Source organism: Microcebus murinus, chromosome 6, assembly GCF_040939455.1.
Source record: "Microcebus murinus isolate Inina chromosome 6, M.murinus_Inina_mat1.0, whole genome shotgun sequence".
Taxonomy (NCBI): domain Eukaryota; kingdom Metazoa; phylum Chordata; class Mammalia; order Primates; family Cheirogaleidae; genus Microcebus; species Microcebus murinus.
This window is the reverse complement of record NC_134109.1, coordinates 76419705-76437779: the sequence shown is the minus strand read 5'-3', so window position 1 is coordinate 76437779 and position 18075 is coordinate 76419705. Positions and strand designations below refer to the sequence as shown.

Below are 18075 nucleotides of genomic sequence, written 5' to 3'. Positions count from 1 at the left end.
GTTATAAAAATGTAAGTGTATTTAAGACATGTCTTAAATTTTTATAATAATATGCATTTAATACATTACTGTTTTGACACATGCAGGAATCAGATTTATAGGTCCCATTCCGTAGCTTCTTCTTCTGTGAACATGAGCGCATATTCTGGATTTTTTTTTTAAGAGGGGAAACCTTTAAAGTGCATGCTTGCAACAATATCTAATTGGTTGTCTTGCTGTTTTGTAGTAAATAATGTCAGCATTGAAACTCATTAAAAAGAATGAATCTACGTACTTTGCCTGAATATAAAAATAGAATATTTAAAAATTACAATTTTTAAAGACACATTATAGCCTAAGAAAGTACATGAGCACTTTTAAATCAAGTTGGCAACTAATTTTTTTCACATTCATTCTGAACTGTTCTGTATGACACCAGGCAAAAATTACTAACTTAATTAACAAGTTAACAGGTACAGTGCAATATTCAAAAATTTGGAAGTAAGTAGCTAAGAAAAACCCTACTTTGTATCTTCATGCAAAAATCTTTAGAATCAAACAGTAGTATCTCAAAACACAAAGTAATTTAAAATTGAGTCGCTTTACCCATAAATTTGGCAAATTATGTCAAACCACAATATTCATCCTTTAATATGTCCTTTCAGAGCAGCAGGTTTACATCCCTTTACCATCAGGTTGAATCCTCCCAGGAAAACAGCTTGTGAGAGAAGGGAATTACGGGCTGAGACATTAATCCAAAACCTCTTTTTTAAAAAAAATGAGTTTTTTCATATCAACAAGATGCTGACTCTGCTAAAAGCATTTTTTATTTTCAATTATTTTGTCTCAGTTTCCTTTTCAATCAACTCTCCTAACTGTCAGCATGGTCTTCCCCCCGTTTTTTTTTTTGGAGGCAAGAGTCCATGCTTTAGAACACTTGAGGAGGCAGTGCTTGGAGTATGGAAACTAAATTTTCTTCATTAAATCTAGTGAAGCAGATATTAAAAATGCATTTAATATACTGGCAATGGTCGCTGGGCACCGCTGACTGTGACAGGCCAGTTACTGATGATGTGCCGTCAGATGGCCTTCTCAGCAGGCGCCTGGGTCTCAGGCTGCTGAAGGACAGCAATATCTTCCCTTGTGTGTAAGCTCTATTCATCTCCCAAGTATTTACTAAATCACAGGCCTCTGCACACATAGCCCACGTTTCAGCGTATGCTAACAAATGATGGATGGCCTCGTCAATTCGTTATGTCCTGAAAGCATGGTTTCTTGCCATTCCAATCATCAAACCTCAGCGCTTCAGAGCTGATCAGTCCCGGGGAATATATTTTGCAGGCTCGATTAAAAGAGTAGAAGTTCTTTCCATTAGAGTCTCTCTGACACACTCTCTCCTCAACTGTTTGTTGTTTCAACCAATTATGTGGGCAGCATATTCAGTAGGTGTTTAGGTACTCTAACACAGGCAGGTTTTTTCCTGATGTTTGTTAAGGTGTAATTTCATCTATGACAAAACGGTGTAAGTAATTGATAGGGAGACAGTTGAAAGCGAAATTTACATTTTAAAACAATATTCCTTCTAGGTACAGCAGGCAAAACTTTAAAAATATTTTATATTATTATATCATGCTGTATTATATTCTAATGTAATGAACAAATGTATTTCAAAGAAAATTCCAAGGGAATAACCATTCTCTAAATCATCTAAGCCTTTTAAGACAATTATTTACACAAGTTAGCTTAACTATAACCTAGTTAAAGGCATAAAATGGTTCAAAATTCTTCTGACAGTTCCAAAGTTAAATGACAAAAGTTCAACTTGTCAAAGAAAAAAAAAACTCTTAAAAGAACGCATATTTTCAGTTCCAAGCTTATATATATTATCAGTTATCTTTTCTACAAGCCATAGAACATTTTTATTTTTAGCTCTAGCTTATCTATGGAACAGAAAATAAGAGCACACTCATACCTTTCACGCAGAAACAGTAAACTTCATAAAAACAGATGAACTTACCACAGCTAAACAGAGAGCTGAGCCCTGAGGAAATGAAGTGGTCTTAAAGAGCCAAACAACTTGCTATAAATAAGCTTCTCGAAATGCTAAAAAAAATTTTTTTTTTGAAAGTGCTGGACCCCCATTTAGCCAATAGAGAGGCAGGTGCTGTTGCACCTACAGTCAGCATAAGCTCCACAACATTGTCCTCCCATTCACCTCAACCTTAACCTCAAGATTAAGCTCATTTTTATTGCGCACAAAGGTCACCTGTATTAGGTCAAAATTCAAAGTCCCTTGTCAGAAAAGGTTGATATATTCCAACCTTTCCTTCTCCATGCATCAAATTTTTCAGGGTAAAGTCATATTCAGCAGACAGTGTATTCAGCAATTTATTGTGCCATTGTAATACAGTGCAGAATACAATTGTCCAAAAAGCTACTACATGGATAAAGTACTTTTCACGACTATGTACCAAATCTAGACTCCTTACACACCTCTAACAGAAGAAATAAGACTAAGTCTTGTTTTCACCCTTCAAAAGAGTTATAATTTGGGGGCAAATAATTGTCCCTAAAACACAACCTATAGTATAATTATGACTTTTACTTCCATAGTCTTTGGCAATTGGCAACATTTTTTACAAAACGTCTTTCAAATTTTTAAGCATTGCTTTTTAAAAAATACAAATAGATTTCTAACCTGGTTTAATACTTTTATTTGCATCTGCCCTAAGTAGTTTAAGTAGGCCTAAACCTGAAACCTTCTCTTTGACCTAGAACCTAGAGAAAGATATGTTCTATGATAAAGTATAGAGGAAAGGAGAAGAGTTATTGTCTTGCCCAATTCATTATTATTGCAATTATGTGATCAGCAGAACTGTAAAAATAAGATAAATTAAAGGAAATCTTTGAAGGCGGCAATCTAGAATACATTGTAATTAATAAAATCTAAAGCCTTAAGGAATAATAAATCTATTCTCTTTAAGAAGTTTATACAACTTCTTTATGTTTACCACAAGGTCTTTTCATAATCAGTGTTAGTATGATGAATGGTTTTAAGATTGTTTAAAAAGCACTCGTTCTCCAAATTTGATTAATACCTATATTAAACACTAAAATCAATGTTGACACTCATGTAATGAACTGGGGCATCCTATAAAACCTCCATTTCCTAAAAGGCTCACACCTGAACTCATATATTTACTGGAGTCAAGCTACTTCCTGATATAGCAGAACTGTGACTCCAAAACTGGTATCCACCCAAATATCTTTCATAAATGCATAACCACCTTCTAATGTTGAGGCAAGAAAATAAAAGAGCTTCCACATGTGGGTGGTCACATTTGAGAAAAGTAATTAGACAAAAAAGACTTTAAAAGGGCTGATTTTAGGCAAAATCTTTTCAGTTCTAATATTCTGAGTCTAATTATTATAACCATTACGTACCATTGCAACAAGCATCCTTTAATTAATAATGGTAACAATAATGGCAGCAGTAGCGACCAATGTAGTATCAAGAACTGTGCTAATCATTTAATATGTATTATCTCATTTCAAGTTTGTAACAATTCCATTTCTAAATAAGGACACTGAGGCACCAAGAGATGGAGAAAGTCACCAAAAGTTACTCAGCAAGTAAGTCATAAAGCCAAAATGTATGCGATTTCCAGAAGTTCTTTAAACGAACATAAAAGACAGTCTTTAAAAAATTGCCTCCTGGAGTTCACAATAACGGGGCTTTGCCGCCTATCAATTTATAAAAAAGTTCATCATAAGCAGGGAAAGCTAAATAAACCACTCAAGGTCTAGCACAGGCTATGACAACTTGCCAAACACAATGCCACCTGGCTGGCTCACTCATGTGGGCCTATCCCCACACAGAATTCCACTTCTCATTCTAAAAGGCATATATTCTCACCTGGTATTGCTAATTTCATTGACCACTTCTGCTTTAGTTGTATGTTATCATAGTCTTTTATCACTGATACTTGAGATGTATGTAGAAAAGAACTACATCTGACTGTGTGATTATTGAGTCTTTATAAAAGTATACTAAAGCAAACTGCTTTTCATTATAATCACAGAAATGCTTTACTTCTGCCTTATATTAGAATAATTGTCAATTAAAAATGTAATACCTAAGCTTGAAGTTTCTCTAGAAATAATTTCTGACATAATAATTTCTCAGGTGTACCACTAGAGCATTTCTAATTTCTTATAGAAAGTGAAAAATCACTGTAATGATTTGTATCACTGTAATGATTTGTATCACTGTAATGATCCCTAAATTTGGATGATTAATCTATTTTATTTTATTTTATTTTGAGACAGAGTTTCACTTTGTTGCCCAGGCTAGAGTGAGTGCCATGGCATCAGCCTAGCTCACAGCAACCTCAAACTCCTGGGCTCAAACAATCCTGTTGCCTCAGCCTCCCGAGTAGTTGGGCCTACAGGCATGCGCCACCATGCCCGGCTAATTTTCTCTATATATATTAGTTGGCCAATTAATTTCTTTCTATTTATAGTAGAGATGGGGTCTCACTCTTGCTCAGGCTGGTTTCGAACTCCTGACCTCGAGCAATCCGCCTGCCTCGGCCTCCCCAGAGTGCTAGGATTATAAGTGTGAGCCACTGCGCCCAGCCGATTGTAATCTATTTTAAAAGGGATTAATTTTCCTAAATAAGACACATATATATATGACTTTTTTAAGAAAAAAATCAAGCAACATTTAAACTTCAGGTCAGTTCAATCAAATGTCCACCATGAATATACTGTAATATCTATAATATACTAGGTACTGCTAAGGTGCAAGACTGGAATTCTAGCTTCCACTCTAACTCCAGTAGGGGAAAATTAAGGAGAAAGCCCAACACTAACAAAAATATAAGAATAAATGAGATATACATGGAAGTATTTGAGCCCCTTGCAGAAAAAAAGCTATAAAAATCAGAACAAACTAGATTAAGGAACTTCCATAAAAGACATGCCAAAGCCATAATGTGCAAAAGTCTCAAACAGGTGACAGTATGAGCGGCGTGTGAGCTGGGGGGTTGGGCGGGGAGGAGGAAAAGGGGAAGACCAGGTTAGTGCCATTTGCCAATTTCTGTGGTGTAAACACTTCCACCGTGGATGAATTTTAAGCTACCAACGTGAGGTTGTAGTTTGTAGAGTCTGGAAAAGATGTTCACAATGAGCTCTCGCAAGCTGGAAAGAGACAGCTCCAGCACCCGCTGGCTGTAGGCCAAATTCAGCCCACAGACTTGTTCTGTTTGGCCAGGAAAATGTTGGCCCACACAGTGTTTAAAAATTCAAACAAATTGACAACATTTAAAACTCAGGATATCTTATTTTTTTTTCTCAAAAAAAAAAAAAATAGCAGATCTAGAGCTGCTTTCTAAAGAGTGGAAGGCCTGGCAGCACAGGGCCCACATTCCTGCAAAGCACTGGATGGCTGCCAGAAAGTGGCCACTGCCTGGTTCATGCACACAACCTTCTCTTAGCCACAATCCCAACCAGCTCAGCTTCATTCACTCCCTTGTTGTTGATACCTGCCTGGCCCCTAGAAGGATAGGAGTCTGTGACCTCTAATTGAAGAGCATGAATGAAGAGTTTTGCCCCCAGATGTGGAAATTTGGTCAAATCTGTGGGTAGTACTCCCTCCTCAGTTCCTACATCTGTAACATTAACAGTTTTGACCAGATTGTCTGCTATCTCGATCCAACTATGGTTTGCTCTATAAATGACTGCATCTGAATAAGAGAAGTATGCAGGTCCCTCTGGAGCAGTTTTTATGATCTGCATGTGGACAGTTCCAAACATACCCACCAACGTGCAATTAAAAATTCAAAATGTCATAAATTTGAGGTTAAATATCTTTATATAGATTTTAGTTGGCCTCAGAAAATAAGAATCTAGATGATTTCAACTTCATGCACTAGGAAATTAATTATGTTTATGAGCTATTTGTTACATACAGGCTGGTACACATAGGCTCTAAGAGTCTGTGGGATTTTTAATGTTATACAACGAAGAGTCTGTCCCATATCCCCAGTCCATTTACCATCTTAACTAAATGGGGCTTGAAGTGCAAGTTAATTTCAAATTTTATTAGCTTTCCCTACCAATATTATCAGCAAAAACAAATATCAGTGTAATATACCTTAAGAAAAACATATCAGCTTGGGAGAATTGTAGACAGAAACAAAAATTTGAAAAAAAAAATAAATAAACTGCTGGTCTAATTTTATATGTAATTGTAGGAAGACACATTTAAATGATGCTTCACCTCCCAGATCCAATTTACAAGGAGGCTGCCTACCAAAGCCTTATAAACACCATGTCATGAGCTACAGAATCATAGGATAAGGTGTGCCACAGGAATGAATGTCAAGCCACAAAGTTTTCACCCTGCATCTCTATTCATCCTAAAGCATCCCGAGATTAAACATATCTCATTCTATTTGAGACTGATCATAAATATCCATGACAAACATTAATTCATAAACTTGCTGAGTGTAAATCTGAATCATTCATATTGCTAGACTGAAGTGAGGAAACAGCAAGTCAATTAGCTGATAAGTGAACTTAACCAAACACCTGCATCCCAAAGGTTAATAGACCTTTGCCATCCTATGTAGTGCTAGCTGCAAATTTGGGCATTGTCAACAGTCTTATGTGATAACTTTTACAAATATAAACGGTTTGCTATGCCTCCTATTTCCTAAAATTGAAGAAACACAAGATCAGAGTTTATATCTTACCCTTCCTTTATTGTTCCTGGAGCAAAGGATAAGTCCTAACAATAACCAAAAAATTAAAAATAAATATGTTATGTTTGGGGGAGGTGGGACAGGCAGTGATATTGCTCCAGGTATTTTAAGTGTCGATTTTGGATATGACTACTGCTACCAAGCAACCTAAGAAAAAGACTGGGCTTTATACAAAATTACCCCAACGAGGAGGATCCAGTAAAAGAAAGACATAATACTTATATATTTCACTGAACAGTATCAAGAGATAAGAATCTACCTACTTTTTTCCTTTACTTGCATTGCTTTCTTTGTTACAAACTATTTATTCCCATGGTCTTGAAGTTATTACTCTAAGTTTAATAGTTTTAAACATTTTTAGCAGCTGAATCACAGTATTTCAAACACATAAAATAGGTCCTGAGAAATTTTAACATTTTACATTGGATGGAAAATTCACAGCCCTCAGTCATCTCAATAAGACTCCAGGTATTTATCAGGTCACAGTTTGAACACCGTACTATGTTAAAAAAATTTTTTTAAATAAAAAATAAACACTCAATTCTCTGTCCTAAAGCCAGAATGAACAGAAAAGAGCGCCTCAGCCAACAGACACCGCTTGAAAGTGTGACAGACCATGTCATTTTCACTGTCCCTTGGCATGAAGGACTTCAAGTTGTGAGGAAAGATGATTAACTCTTAAATATATGTTTCTTGAAAGGACAGGGATGGAAAGAGATCTTAATTCCCAAAAATGGCCAGGGAAAGGTAAGATTTGTGATCAGCATGGACCATTGTTAATACATGGGGCACAGATGCTCCACTCTGGTTTCAAACCATGGACCAAACAATCTGGGATCTAGTTGGCTGTTCTGTCTCCCTAAGAAATGGAGAAGTGTCACTCAGTTAGAAGTTCCACTCCAGCAGCTTCAGTGTGTTCACTATGTACCAGCTTACTGTATAAGCAATCTGACAGCAGGCAGGGGAAAGGAGAAACATATCTTGAATCAAACGTGAAACATAACCATTCAATAAAAAGACAATTAAAAATAAAATAAAGAAAAACATATTCTTTACCTATCTCCTACATGATTTTCATACCAGTACATGACTTGTATATCATTTAGGTCACTTTTCAGACTTACTCTAGAAAAGTACTTGTATATTGATTGTTTTGTTTCTGAGGAAAATTCAACCAATATGGCAAAATTCCATAAAATGTGTAATAAAAACATAATGGTAAATTCTGTCAACATTTGTTGAAAGTTAAATAATAAAATATTATTAACCTATACTTCTATTAAATCTTTTTTTCCTAGGGAAATACATAATGCCTCTTTATTACACAAGCAATCATTCTGGTATGGGTTATTACTTAGTAAACTGAAGTTTGATGCCTGAATATAGATTTAAAAATGAAGTCAATATTCTAATAACATGAAATTTCCCCCTCAAACTAATAAAAAATACAATCAGTGTGTGGATTCTTCTCAGGATCACATTATCTGAGCCTTTCTTCAAATACTCCTTTGCAGGAACTCAAGCTCATCTCACTTTTGCAGCTACATAAATCCAAAGAAATACAAATATTTGATAAAAGCTAAGTATTTCTTTTAGAAAGCAAAGAGACCACACAATAACAAAATAACCTTTCAGAAGAGGTTTTAAAGCTAAGCTACAATGTAGCAACAAAATAAAGACCTAAAATCTTACAGAATAAAAGAAATCATATTTTAAAAGATTACCAAAGAAAATATATGAAATAATCACATTTTTTTCTTAGGCATTCCTACCTACTCTAAATGATCAATGTGGATATAACTCTAGATATCTTTTCTAAGTATATAAATTCGTATTATCTTTAAAGATCATGAAAATGCATCACACTTCTTTGGCAAAACCACAAATAGAATTTCCAGTTTAATGAAAGACTTGTTCTCTCTTTCTAAGCTATTCTCACTCATTATTCTGGAACTCAGGTCCACCACAACATTATCAAAATTGTAGAAAATTGACCACAAATTGAGAACCAACTTTCAATTCAGAGAAACAAGACCAATAGGAAAAATAATCCAATTAAGTAAACCAAGCCATGCCATATTAATTATACATTGCAATGCACCACCATGATTCTTAAAAAATCAGTGAATCTAGTAGGTTAAAAAGATTTTTTGAAATGCCATATATAACACTGTGATATAGTTAAAGCAAGTTTCTGATATCTGTGCTATATTCAACTGATAATCAAATCCTATGTGTTCACAGCCATACAATGAACTGATCCTTATAAACATTTGTATTTTCTGCAAATCTACTACCCTTTGTTTCAAAGCAAATTGTGTCTCATAGGTTTCAGAAGATACTACTTAGAAATTTCTTCTACTGTAGAGCAGCTATTAAATTATAACAATCCTATTTGCCATTCATTAAAGACTTAGCAAGAGCCCTATACTATGCTAAATGCTTTACATGCCTTATATCACTTAATCCTTAGCACAGCCTTAAGGGAACTGCATGTATGGAGGCAAAAGAGTAGGAGGAAGATTCTGGAGCCGGACTCTACTTGGGTTTGAATCCTGCTTCCTCTACTTCCTAGCTGTAGGACTTCACCCTTCCTTTTACAGATGAGACAACTGTGACTCAGATAAAAAAAAGCGGTAGACTCAAGCTATTTCCCAAGAACAAACTGTTACAGGAAGCAAGAGCAATGAAATACAAGCCTACCTATGGAAAAACTGGACATCTTAAAATGTATCATGTGTTGGGGGGATGGGGTATTGTTCAAAAAAAGACAACTACAGCTAATGGTAGCACCAAATTAAACCAAGCCATCTCGAATAAATGTAAAAGCTAAGTAAAATTTTTGTGCTTGTCCCAAGCAAGTTCCTTAGACACTCTACTCCTAACCAGATTGGACTCCTAAGTTTACCACTAAGAACCACCAAGTTCAACACTGGCAAATACACAGTAGAGTCAGCCTTAACCCCAGTTTTCCGGTAGAGATAGGTAAAGATTTCAAGAAGAAAACCAAGTATACTGGTTTAAGCATAGGCTGCCCAGCCAAAAAAAGTTTTTAACTACTACTTTTGAGATCTTACTAGGAATGGAAATTTAAAATGCCTCATCTGAGTCAATGATTGCCTTTGGTGGGGGTGGGGCAATAAAAAAAATTTTTTTAAGTCATAAAAGACAAAGAATTAGTAAGAAACTGTCATAGACTGGAAGAGACTTTAGGACTTTAGGACATGACAACTAAATCCAATGTGCGATCCTAGAACAGAAAAGGGACATTAGTGAAAAACTAGAAAAGTTCAAAAATAGGGTCTATAGATTAACTAAGTATATTGCATTAAAATTAATTTCCTCATTTGGGCAATTGTACTATGGTAATAAAAGATGTTACCATTAAGGGAAGCTGGCTGAAGGATAGATGGGAATTCTCTGTAATATTTCCGCAACTTTTCTGTAAATTTAAAAACATTTTGAAACACACACACATATGTATAGGATGGCATACAGTCAAATATATATGTAGTGTTTGGGCAGGAAGTTATAATGTAAAATATAACCTTAAAAGAACAGTCAATTGGACTTGGGGCCTCTACCTGAATAACAAGGTCCAGGAAATAAACTGGAAAATATAAATCAATGAATGTGTCCCCAGCAAGTGCTTAAATACAGTGTGTCTATGTTCTAGGGACCAAAGGACCCATTACAGCAGGTCCTCAAATAATATTGTTTTGTTTAATGTTGTTTCATTATAACACTGATGAGGGGAAAAAAAGTCTATTCCCACTGGGGCCGCTGTACTGGTGGAGTTTGCATGTTCTCCCCATGTCTATGAGAGTTTCCTATGAGTACTCCACTTTCCTCCAACATCCCAAAGATGTGCATGTTAGATGAACTGGCGTGTCTAAATGGTCCCTGTCTGAGTGAGCGTGGGGATGTGTAAGTGTACCCTGCGATGGATGGAATGGTGTCCTGTCCAGGGTTGGTTCCTGCCTTGTGCCATCAGCTTCCAAGGTAGGCTCCAGCTACCTGTGACCTGAACTAGAACAAGTGGGTTAGAAAATGAAGGAAGGAATTAATACAAATGACAGTAAAATAAAAATTCATAAAGTATTCAATAATCATAGGGATGCATGACAGTAAACAATGTAGTATAAAAGTGCTCAGACAGCCTGACACATTTGTTATTCTTTGTTTTGGAACTTCAAAGAGGAGGAGGAGGAGATTGTGAGGAGGAGATACTCCTCACAATTTTCACTCTGCAAACACTTATTCCTTGATTTAACCACCCACCACAACTACGACCACTGTCATTTACTGATTTCCCAAAAATTGGGTCAATAATTATCTTACTTCTTTTTATTTATCTTTCTTAAATGTATAGATAGCTCACATTTATTTCAATGGTTAATATTAGAAATGTTTTGGGTCTTTACTTAGAAGTTTAGTGATATTTTTGTGACCAGAAATATGCCATAGAAACTTAAACTCTTGTTTATACCAACTAGCCTATGGTAAAACTGGTTTTGTTCTAAGTCCTTTCCCTTAAAGTCACAGTTTCCAAGGACCTATCAACAAGATGGGACTTACTGAATTGTAAAACTGAAGAAGAGATATGAACAGAATGAGAGTGAATTCTATTTAAAAGTTTTAAAAGTTTAAAAATTTTAAAGTTTTAAATGGAGGATTCTATGACCAAGTTCAACATAGTGACTTGAAAAGATATAATTTTGTAATTTCAATGAAAACAAAGAAGCCATAGTGTAAAAAACAAAAAAAAATTAAGCTATATCTTCACCTCTCAGCATTTACTAAAATAAATTTCAGCCAGAAACAGTAAAGAATTAAGAAAAATACTCTGCAGAACCCTAATTCCTCCTTACCACTTTTTAGGGCCACCCCCCCACACACACACACACACATCGGTAGGTGGAAAAATGTAATGTTGAAGGAAGCTGTTCATTACAAAGAGTGCAAAGGAACATCTTGAGAACATTCAGACACTTTCAGCTCCCTACCACCTACACCTCAAAGCACTTGTAGCCCTAAAGCTCTGGCTAGATGTACGTTTGCCAAAGGGATTCTATATTAAAAGTGGGTTTCTCTTTCTAAGCTGAGGCAGGGTGATATAAAAATTTTAAAAAAAAAAGAAAAATAGCACTTGATTGAGTTTACAGTATAAAAAATAAAAAGAAAGCCATAAAGAATGTAAAAGAAATTTGTGTGAAAGAATTTGTTTTTTATATGTTAGAATAGGAAAGGACTTCTTGAACATAAAGGCAAAAATTTTAAAGTTTAACATATCAAAAACAGACCAATATTTAAAAGCAAACAACTGGGAAAATATATGCAACAAATCTGACATATAAAGGATCAACATCTTTAACATACAGATCAATAAATAATAAATCAATAAACAATAATAGCAGATACTCCAATAGACACTTAGGCAAAGGTTCTAAGCAAGTAATTCAAGAAGAAAATTAAATGGTCAAAAAATATTTGGAAAAATGTACAAAAGTATAATTTTTACAATGCTAATTATAAGATGTCATTCTTGATTCAACACATTAAAGATTAAATAATGATTCTCCTCGACACTAGAAAAGTTGCCAGAGACAGACCCTCCCATGCTATGCTGATAATAGGATTAGCATAATCATTTTGATAGTAATTTGTCAATACATATCAAAACCCTTCAAAGCAAAATCACCCTTTGATTTGAAATAACTAGTGGCTGTCATAGTGTGGTCAGTGCATTATTGGAATCCCTAAGACTCTCACGGGGGTCTATAAGGTCAAAACTACTATTTTTATAAAAATAATAGGACATTATTTGCCTTTTCCCCTGTATTGACATTTGTACTTAAGGTGCAAAAAACAATGGTAGGTAAAACTACCAGCTCCTGAACACAAATCCAGGGCACCATAACTTTACTAGTAGTCGCTATATTTTTCACCACCACAAACTGGCAGGAAAAAAAGAAAAAAAAAAGATTGTCACTTAAGAATGTTCACTTATTAATTTTATTAAATGTGAGCCCTTGAATACACATTCTTTTAACATTCTGTGTGACAAAACAGGAAGTAAATACAAAGCACATCTACTTCTTGTCGAAGTCTGACGGTTGTCACGGCGGAAAGCACTTGTGTGATTGAGAGCTGAACTAGTCACTTTTTCTATGGAACATCATTTTACTTGAATGAACAATAAACAAAGAAAGTATGATTATTTAGATTTAAGTATCTGGCAGACATTTTCTTAAAACTAAACAATGTGAGCCTGTCATTCCAAGGAAAACAACTGATAGCATTTGTTGCCAATGATAAAGTTTGGGCTTTCAAGGAAAAAGTCACAAATACTAGAAAGCTCACATCCATAACTGTAAGCTTGACAGCTTCAAGTCTTACAGACTTCTGAAGAGATCAATGGTGATATTAACAAATGCGATTTTTTTTATATTGTATAATGAAATTTGCAAGATTTGCATAACTCACAACCAACATTTTACAAATGAACAATGCATGATGATAAAAATAACACATGAGCAAAAGATCTATTCAAAGTTCAAAATAGGCCAATAAATTGTAATGTCATAGAGTGTAAAAAGTTCCTTGATATGGTTTCAGTTTCCAAATTGGAATTAACCTTTAAGAAAATACTACTTGTTATGCTTTACTTAATAACAGAATTATTTATAATTACCTAAAAAGCCTATTAAGTTACTCTTCTTTTTTCCAACTACATAACTGTCTGAGGCAAGAGTTTCCTCATATTCTTTAAACAAAAATAAAGTATCACAACAAGTTCAAAGCAGAAGCAGACATGTCTCCCTTCTTTTAAGTCAAGCATTAAAAGATTTGTAGGCCGGGCGTGGTGGCTCACACCTATAATCCTAGTACTCTGGGAGGCTGAGGCAGGAGGATCGCTCAAGGTCAGGAGTTGGAAACCAGCCAGAGCAATAGTGAGACCCCATCTCTACTAAAATTAGAAATTAATTGGCCAACTAAAAATATATAGAAAAAATTAGCCGGGCATGGTGGCACGTGCCTGTAGTCCCAGCTACTTGGGAGGCTGAGGCAGAAGGATCGTTTGAGCCCAGGAGTTTGAGGTTGCTGTGAGCTAGGCTGCTGCCATGGCACTCTAGCCCAAGCAAAAGAGTGAGACTCTGTCTCAAAAAAAAAGAGAGAGAGAGATATGTAAAAATGTAATACAATGTCATTTTCTCACTACTATTTTTGAAATTATGGTTATTATTCATAAATATGTTAACAACTAATGAGTTTATTTTTAAAAATAAATTAGTAAGTAAATATCTTTAAAATTTCTCAGTTGATATTTATATTTTGGTAAATATCAACAAATATAACCCACATAAAAGTTCTTAGAGGTCTTCAATATTTTTTCAGAGTGGGATCCAGAAAACAAAAAGTTTGAAAACTTATGATATGATCAATTGCCAACTTCTGAGAGTCTAAAGTAAAAAAATAAGCAGACGTGGCATTATATATGTGTAAACATAAATTTATCAGAAAATTAGAAAAAGAAAACCTTTGATGTCCAACAAGAAGAAAATGAATGGTACATCTAGACTATGATACTGTTGGTTATTTGAAACAAATTCTGAAGAATTTTTTAAGATGAGGAATGTTCACAATATGCTGAGGGGGAAAGCAAGATCTACAAACTATATAAGCAGAGACAACAATACACTCAAAAAAAGACTAGAAGGGAAAAAAAAGACTAGAATTCAATATGCTAATGCTACTCACCAAAAATAATTACTATTGTTATTTATTATTGATATTAAAACTAATCAGGGAAGCTTGGTATAGAACTCTGAACTGAGAGTCGAGAAACCTGTATTCTAGGCACTGTTTGGCTATTAAACATCTCTGAGATTTTTTAACAAGTCACTTTAACCTCTCTGAACTACCAGAAATTATCTCTGAGGCTCTTACCAGACTAACTCTCAGATAAAATGAACTATCAGATCTAAAGACTGTTCAAGATCTTTGCAAGGATTTTCTAAAGCAAATCAGTGCTACAATGAGAACTGTGAAATCAACTTCAAAATCACACCATTTATAGACTTCTGAGCCAACCTACTAAATAGTTCTTTAATCCCTTGTTTTGCAGATTAGTAGTTTGGCTTCTCTAAATAAAGTTTCCTGTGGAAGAAGAGTTTAAGTTACTTAATCTCCGAATGGTATTTGGGACAAGTGAAAAATATTTGGGTATATCCTGAATAAGAAAGAAAAGAGCATAATAAGCAAGACAACACGGTATTCCACATGATGGGTACCTTTCAAAAGTGCTGATAAGAGTACTGAGTGGTTACTTATTATGGAGAAGAAAACGTATTTATTACAGAAAAGAAAGAAAAAGAGACAAAGAAACAGAAGTAAAAATACAAGTGGTTATACATGTGCATAATGAGAACAGAATATCAAAATATACGCTCTGTTTCAAAAAACTGTCCAGAAAAATTTACATATTCTCATGGCTGACCAGCCTTCATCCATTTCACTATTCATGTGCAGAACTGGGAAGACTTAATGACAGAAAATTACATTCCAATTTGTCAATTTTGTTACATGTTAGCAAGGCTGATAAAATCCTAAAGACTATAAAGGAATAAATATTGCCCTAAATTAAATCCGGATAACATTGGGGAAAGACCCCTTCATTTTACAGACTATCAAAACCAAGTCCTCCAAAAAACTGAGGTCAAAAAAAGGTCTTCAACAAATGCTTCAATATGTACTTTAATATCTATTATTCCATAACCTCTCTTTCCTCAAGAAAATATTTCTATGCTGATGTTTGTTCAAGGGCAACACATCAAGGATGGGGAAGTGCTCCATTAGGGCTAACCATGATCAGTTCCAAGAAACCAAAATGGTACAGGTTTGAATTTGGTCTTCAATTAGGAAAAAAGTAAACAAATATTATATACTTTTAACAGAGCATAAAGAAAATGACCTGGTTGTCCTAAACTGGTCCTTTATATAATTATGATGTTTGGGTCTTAGTTTCCACATCCTTAAAATGAGGAATCTATATTATATAATTCCCAAAGAAATCTCTTTGGGGATTTATTTCTTACAAAGTTGGATAATACTAAAATCACTGACAAAAGAAGTGTTTTAGGGGCAGGGGAGGAAAATATAAAATACGTGTGTGTATATATGTATATATATTTATATATATATATAGAGAGAGAGAGAGAGAGAGAGAGAGAGAAACATTCAGATATGGTTGTTCAATGGCCAATGACCCAAGAGTGGAACCCTGGGGTACCAGGCTCTCTGATTTGAGAACCCTTGCAGTCGCTAATTTGCATAGTCAATAGTGCCAGCCACAGTCGAACAGTAAGAGGCTCCTTTAGGCCTGTGCTTCCTTGTTTGTTTCCAGTGGCCAACTGAAAAGGGTCCTCCATTTCCTCCTTAGGAACCTTTAATTAATATTTCCACTTCGAGAGGACCCTGCTTCCCATTATTCACTCTTAGTTATCTGCCAACTTAGCAGTGGGCATGTATGAAAGCACCTACTATGTGCACTCATCACCTAGACACATGTGAAGTTTTCGGTAAAGATTTGTTGACTTGAAGGTAATTGCAAGGCCTCGGGAGGCTGCTACAGACTCATCCGTTAAGGGTTTTGTGTGGAAGGCGGGTGAAAGAAGAAAGCTTTTTCGCCATCCTTGATCTGGCACCTGGCACTGGTGTTCCTCCCCATTCATGTGTGACACGTGGTTCCTAGGTGCTGCCAGGGCGGCCCAGACACAGCTGCTGCCGGCAAGGGGCGGTGAGAGGGGGGAGATGGACACTTACCTGGGGAACCTCTGCTTCAGCTTCCTCAGGCTCTGCCTGGTGGGCGGCACAGACACTAGGCACTGGGCTATCTCGTCGTATTGGGCTTTGGTCAGTATCATGTTGGGCCAGGGACCAAGAGGTGGCGGGGACAAGGAAAAAAAAAAAACACCCTGGGGCTCGAGCAGCCTTGATGCCAGGGAATGAGGGGTAGGCACACAGCGGCACAGCCCTGGGTCCTCGTCCTCCTTGGCTTGCCCCTGTACCCCCTGAGGTACACCCGGAGCTGCAAGGCAGGGCGGAGACTCGCCGAGTCCCAGGCTTCACCCGGTACCTCCGCGGCGGGAGCGGGCTGTACACTGTGTTACCCAAGCTTGGTTTACTGAGCAGCCGCAGTTGGCCCGGCCGAAGGCAATTGGCCGCCATGTCACTTAAGGGCAAACCAACCAGGAAGTAACTGCCGCCCACGGAAAGGGCGCGGAGCCAGAGTCATCTGGCAGGTGTGCTGGGAAGCGTCCACCTGGGAATTGACAAGGGATGTTCGTGGAGTTCACATTCTCCCGGTTACTAGAAGCTAAGGAGGACGGGCGCACAAGCCAGGTGGCAAATCTCACGAGTGCCTCAAGCGATGCTTCAGCTTGAGCCCGGGAAAGCCACTGCCAGAGCGCGCGATTTGAATGTGCTTCCTAACGTGGCCGTGTTAGCGCAGCTGCAGGCGGAAGGGTCTGCAAAAAACCGTGTCTACGCCGCTCGAACAAAGTCTCTCCACTCTGCGAGCAGGAGCCGAGCAGTAAAAGCACTGGGATCGCTCTAAACAAATCCGACATCATCAAACGGCTGGCAGTAAAGACTGTCACTTTCACTCCTTATAATTAACTACTCAAAGCCTAAAATCGTGTCTTACTTTCTTTGCAACCTCAGCTCTCAGAAAATAGTAGGCGCTCAATAAATGTTTGGAGAAATGAATTAATCTTTTGTTTACCCACAAGTGCGGTGAGTGGATCTCCGCTTTCCTAATGCAATTCATTGGGACATCAGCCCCTCCTTTAATCTCTTTTTAAAAATCTACTTGGTTCTTAGAAGGCCGTGTGTTGTGTTTCTTTTCTTCAACTTTTAACATTGTAAGCAAATGAAAGTAAAAGTGCTTAGATTTTAGAGAATACGTAAGCGGTTACAAATTTTTCATCTGGAACAAAACCTTATTTGGAAGTTTAGTTCAGCAATGCCTCCTTAGATAAATTCCTTAATTCATTGAAACCTCATTTCCTTTGTCTATAAAACTGATTTTTAATTCATGGGGCTGCTTTTAGGATTAAATAGGATAATACAAGTAAAGGATTACTTAACATATCGTCCAGCAGATAGCCTATGTAAAATAAATAGCCTAAGTAAGACCACTTGATAAAAATGGACAGGGTGTTTACAAGGTATTGTTTTACAGGCTCCCTAACTTAATCCTCATAACTTCCTGTGAGGCGAGTACTATTGCCGTTATCTTCTCTTCCTCCCTTTTGTACAGATTGAA

At 36.4% G+C, this 18075-nt stretch overlaps 1 protein-coding gene across 2 annotated transcripts in view; it reads right to left on the bottom strand.

Moving 5' to 3' along the window:
• CDIN1 (CDAN1 interacting nuclease 1) overlaps positions 1-16909 on the bottom strand; it is a 224810-nt gene extending 207901 nt beyond the window's left edge. For both annotated transcript variants that reach the window (XM_012766350.3, XM_012766349.3), the window contains exon 1: positions 16572-16909. In XM_012766350.3, the coding sequence (XP_012621804.1) occupies positions 16572-16672 (101 nt within the window). In that variant the 5' untranslated portion in view covers positions 16673-16909. The remainder of the gene's footprint in view (positions 1-16571) is intronic.
• Positions 16910-18075: the final 1166 nt, after the last annotated feature.